Genomic DNA, 5,093 nt, shown 5'->3' with positions numbered 1-5,093 from the left:
GAACCCGAAGTAATTTGTGCATTGTGACACCATTACTGTGTCTGTGCTCCTGGACAGATGCACAGGTTAGTATGCATTCAAATTGTACACATGCATTGTAACATTACAAGACCTGTGAATGTGTGGTTGTTAATTGTGAATTTGTGGGCTCTTTGTTGATGGATGAGCCATTATAGTTATTTTTGCACTATGTTGTACTGGCCTGCTTATTCTTAGTTATTTTTGCACTACTTTGTAGTGGGTGTTTTAGTTAAGTTTCATGGTTTAGTGTAGTAATTCTATTCTCTTATTAGTATTCTCTATTGCTTTTATTCTGTTATTATCTAAACTGAACACCAAATTTTACTGTTCAGAATATAGACCCCAAAAAAGAGATTTCTGTGTCCTGTGCCAGTTTAATTTCGCCAGGCTACATAATTTTATACATTTATATATAAAACACTCTGTTGACAATGTTATACATTTCTCAATCATTCATCAGAAATGGGTCGCAGTCCAGATACAGCCTTTGCTCGGTCTGAACACGACAGGCACCGCAGTCCGCTAAATAGAAGTCAAGTCAAGTCAATTTTATTTGTATAGCCCAATATCACACAAATATCATAAAATTTGCTTCAGCCTCAAGGGGCTTTACAGCAACACAACATCCTGTCTTTAGATAGACCCTGTTAAATATATATATATATATATATATATATGTGTGTGTGTGTGTGTGTGTGTGTGTAAAAAAACACCCACAGTAAAGCTTAATCAATCATGATTAATTAATCATTAATTAATCAGTTGATTAATTAATCAACAGATCATGCTGATAGCAGTGCTGGCTGACTAAACTGTAACGACTGAGGTGGAATTGGCACACATATCTAAGTAGGTCAGTTATGCAATCTGCAAGCCTGTGGCGACATGCCCAGAGAAAATACGGAAGTGGCCTCTGTCGCACTTGTTTAAGTTGGCTTATTAACAGTCCTGCCTAAACGCAAGAGAGTATGCTGGCAAGAATGTTGGAGTTGAAAGTCTTAACTGTAAGTCTGATATTGTGATTTTTGTTTTTACCATCAGATGAGAAAACAGTGACATTTATCCAGAGTTCTACTCACAGTTCTGTACAGAATTTGTTAGGCCAGATTTGAGTTTTGCTGGGTAAACAAGACGCATCTACTTTCCAGAAGTACTTTTCTTTGGTTATCTATAAATAACTAATGTACTACTTCAATGTGATACCGGACACTGTATTTTCTTGAGGTCTGAACTTTATTCAGCATGCCACTGAGGCCAGGCACATTTATTTACATAGCACATTTCAGCAACAAGGTAATTCAAAGTGCTTTACATAAAAGGCATTAAGAGAAGCAACATAAGGCAGGAAAAATACATTTAAAAATAAATAGAGTAAAAGTTACAGTGCAGTTAAGATAAAAATCAAAACCTTCAAGTTTTATTTAATAACAGGCAGCGGCAAAGAGGAAAGTCTTCAGCCTAGATTTAAAAGAACTGAGAGTTGAAGTAGACCTGCAGTTCTCCAGGAGTTTGCTCCAGATATACTGAGGTATTATGTACCATTGTATGTCTTTTTCTGCACAAATTAATGTTTTACAGCTATCAAATTCTGTGAAGGTGTTGCAAAATTGTTCTCATTTATGGATTGCTCAGGAAGTTTTGACTAGTTGGAATGTTGCAATACCCACAGTGGCTACTTAACCACACATTGACTGTTATCTGTGAATATTTCAAGAGAACTTATATGTCATTTTCAGAATGTGCCAACTTCCAGGGAAGAACTGAAGAAATTTAGGATGTCCCTTTCTTTGACTTTCATCATTTCTTTTATCGCTGTCATTACTCCAGCTGCCCACAGTGGGAAAGTGCTGGTATTTCCACATGATGGAAGCCACTGGGTGAACATGATGGTGCTTGTGAAGGAGCTGCATTCAAGGGGCCACAACATCACAGTAGTTCGAGCTTCAGACAGCTGGTACATCAAGGAGGTCTCTCCCTTCTACAGATCAGTTGCAGTAGATACTGCTATGGGTGCTGATGAGGAATTCTTTCGTTCATTTGTGTCAAAAGTCATCCAGATAAAACGAGGGTTTGGGTCTTCCTGGACTCGTTTCACTTTGGACATGGTGTTGAAAGACAAGTTTTCAGAAATGCATAGGAAAGTCTGTCAGACAGTGTCACACATGTTTGAGAGTAAGGAATTGATGAGGTCCTTAAGAGATGCCAAGTACGATGTGATTTTGACTGACCCTGCAAATGGGGGAGGAGTTATGCTGGCTCACTACTTAGGCTTGCCCCTAGTATTCAATGCTAGGTGGACTATTCATGGTGAGGCCCATTTTGCAATTGCCCCTTCTCCACTTTCTTATGTTCCCTTTCCAGTTGCAGAATTAACAGATCAAATGACTTTTTCTGAAAGATTAAAAAATGTAATTGTTTACTCAATGAGGATGCATCTCTACAGACAGACAGTTGGGCATCACTATTCTGCACTATGCAGCCACTACTTTGGCCCGGATGTAAACTATTTCTCCCTGTTTCAAGCAGCGGATTTGTGGCTCATGAGAGTTGACTTTGTTTTTGAGTTCCCTCGCCCCACCATGCCAAATATTATCTATATGGGAGGGTTCCAGTGTAAACCTGCTGAACCGCTTCCTCAGCACCTGGAAGACTTTGTGTTGAGTTCTGGGGAACATGGAGTCATCATCATGTCTCTAGGAACTTTAATTGGAGATCTCCCCCATGACCTAGCTGAGGAGATCGCTGCAGCTTTTGCTAAACTCCCTCAGAAGGTCATCTGGAGACATAAAGGTACCAGGCCAACAACTCTAGGAAATAACACTTTACTAGTTGACTGGATGCCACAGAATGACCTGTTAGGTCATCCACAGACCAAAGCATTTGTAGCACATGGAGGAACAAATGGGATTTATGAGGCTTTATATCATGGTGTTCCAATAATAGGCATTCCCCTTGTCTTTGACCAGGCAGACAACCTTTCCAGAATGAAAGTGAAAGGTGTGGCGAAGGTTGTGGATATTTCTGCATTAGATAGGAATGTGTTTTCCAGTGCCTTACAGGAAGTTCTTCATGAGCCGTCCTACAGGATGAACATGCAGAGGCTCTCCAGGCTGCACAGAGACCAGCCAATAAACCCACTGGACCACGCCCTCTTCTGGATAGAGTTTGTAATGAGACACAAAGGTGCTGCTCACCTGAGAACAGAGTCCTACAGAATGCCCTGGTACTCCTACCACTCTATAGATGTTATCGTGGTCTTGCTAGCATTCATACTCCTTATTCTGCTGACGTTTGCTACCTTAATCAAGTGTCTATGCTCCAGGATGTGTTTAAGGAAAAAGAGTAAACGCGATTAAAAGTGGTTATTGAACATTTATGCTATTTGATTTTTGGTTTGTTTTGAAAGATGTCTATCACAAACATAACTTGTGATCAAAGCTGCACATTACTGAGGTAATGCGTTGTCAAAAAAATAAGTTACCTGAATGAATGATTCTTTTATTACTAGTCCTTAAGGTGTGATGGGAAACTTGCAAGAACGATAACAGCACATTATACATTGCATCTAGTCAATGTTGAAGGAGTAGGCTACATCTTGGATGGACTATGGGTATGCACAGCTGATTTACAACTAATTGCAATTAATTGTACAAGGCTGGCATAAAAGATAAGTGACTGTCAAGTCAGTTCTGTTGTTCTACACTGTATGATCCACAGTATTCTAAGTATGTTTTTGACATGTTTCCATTTTCAGTAGAATGTGAAACACATCGTCTAGGTCCACAACATACATTTTTACTAAGTGCTGATGTTTGTAGTGGGAAACGTATCCTACAGCTCGAATTATTTAACATCCATTTTGTAACAATCTAATGTGTATTTAGATTGAACGATTTGTACGAGATAAACAAGGCTCAGCGTTTTCGGTTTTTATTTTTTAAAGCCATCCAGCATGCCACATTTCGCCACAAGAGGACACTGTTACATAACCTCACATCCGTGGAAACATAAAATCCGGGTGAAAATCAGTTTAAAAATCTGGGTATTTTTCGGTGAAAATCGGTAAAAACCGAAAACGCTGACCCTTGAAGACAAACAAGGCTTTGTTCATGTAGCATAGGCTCTGTAATGGACTGGCGACCTGTCTAGTGGGTCTCCTTGCCGGAGACTCCATGTGGCAAAGTGCTGTTTCCATTAATTTTTTTTTATGTTTTGTGAATTACAGGAAGTACTACAAAAATTAGGACGATAAACTGCAGATTTATAGGTCTCAAGTGCGCCCTCGACAGACGCGAGGGCGCACTTGCAGACCAGCAGTTCCGGCAGTCATGCTGGCTGGCGTTCGCTCTCTGTACAGTGATTTTTTTTGGACTGTGTTGCACTGAGTGCACTGTATTGTTACACTTTTCTTTTTGCGTTGTTCTCTCTGTTTTTGTATGTTTTTGGTGATGTCGTTTTGGGAAGTTTTGGATGTGTGTTTTTATCTTTTGTGTTGCACTGCTGTGGGCTGGGTGAAACCAAATTTAATTTCTTTCGTGTACACAAGTACACGAAAGAAATAACAATAACTTGTTCCTGATTCCTGAGGTGAAATAAAACGAATAAAACCATTAAATGTAACAACCACTGAAAACTTTGTTTTATTTTTTAACAGATAATCTTTTTAAATAAAACTTTACTGTCAATACACAGAATTTAACGATTATAATTTTTTTTTAAATTTTCCATGGTCAAAGTTACATTTTAAACACTAATAATCACTGATGAAAACTTATAAAAGTGACTGACATTTTGTCATTTCATAACACTGAATATACAGTAAGAAAGCTTAACTTCATACAAGTGCAAGCAAGCCATCTTAAAATAGGCTAACCAACAAGAAATGAATCTATGCTAGATGCTCCTAACATGTTCTGGTGCCACGTACATTTATGAACTACCTTATGTTCAAACATGGTGTTTGTTATGGCCAATCCATGACTCGCACAGAAGTCCAGTAACAAGGCACCACTCGGGTTCTGATCAGGGAGGCCATTCCTCCCAATCACGCCCCTCCAGGTTTCTCCATCGTT

At 39.1% G+C, this 5,093-nt stretch overlaps 1 protein-coding gene across 1 annotated transcript; it reads left to right on the top strand.

The window, feature by feature from the left end:
* Positions 1 to 992: 992 nt before the first annotated feature.
* LOC130111117 (UDP-glucuronosyltransferase 2A2-like) lies at positions 993 to 4,696 on the top strand. The gene is made up of 2 exons (XM_056278162.1): positions 993 to 1,025; positions 1,758 to 4,696. The coding sequence occupies exons 1-2, from the start codon at positions 1,002 to 1,004 to the stop codon at positions 3,375 to 3,377; spliced, it is 1,644 nt and encodes a 547-aa protein (XP_056134137.1). The 5' UTR covers positions 993 to 1,001; the 3' UTR covers positions 3,378 to 4,696.
* Positions 4,697 to 5,093: the final 397 nt, after the last annotated feature.

The sequence above is a fragment of the Lampris incognitus genome, chromosome 4, assembly GCF_029633865.1.
Source record: "Lampris incognitus isolate fLamInc1 chromosome 4, fLamInc1.hap2, whole genome shotgun sequence".
NCBI lineage: Eukaryota > Metazoa > Chordata > Actinopteri > Lampriformes > Lampridae > Lampris > Lampris incognitus.
Note: the sequence above shows the minus strand (reverse complement) of the source record. Positions and strands in the feature narration are given on the sequence as shown.

Coding starts and splice junctions, on each gene's coding strand:
- LOC130111117 (XM_056278162.1), top strand. CDS start 1,002: ATGTTGGAGTTGAAAGTCTTAACT. Junction 1,026..1,757: donor TGGAGTTGAAAGTCTTAACT/GTAAGTCTGATA, acceptor TGTCATTTTCAG/AATGTGCCAACTTCCAGGGA.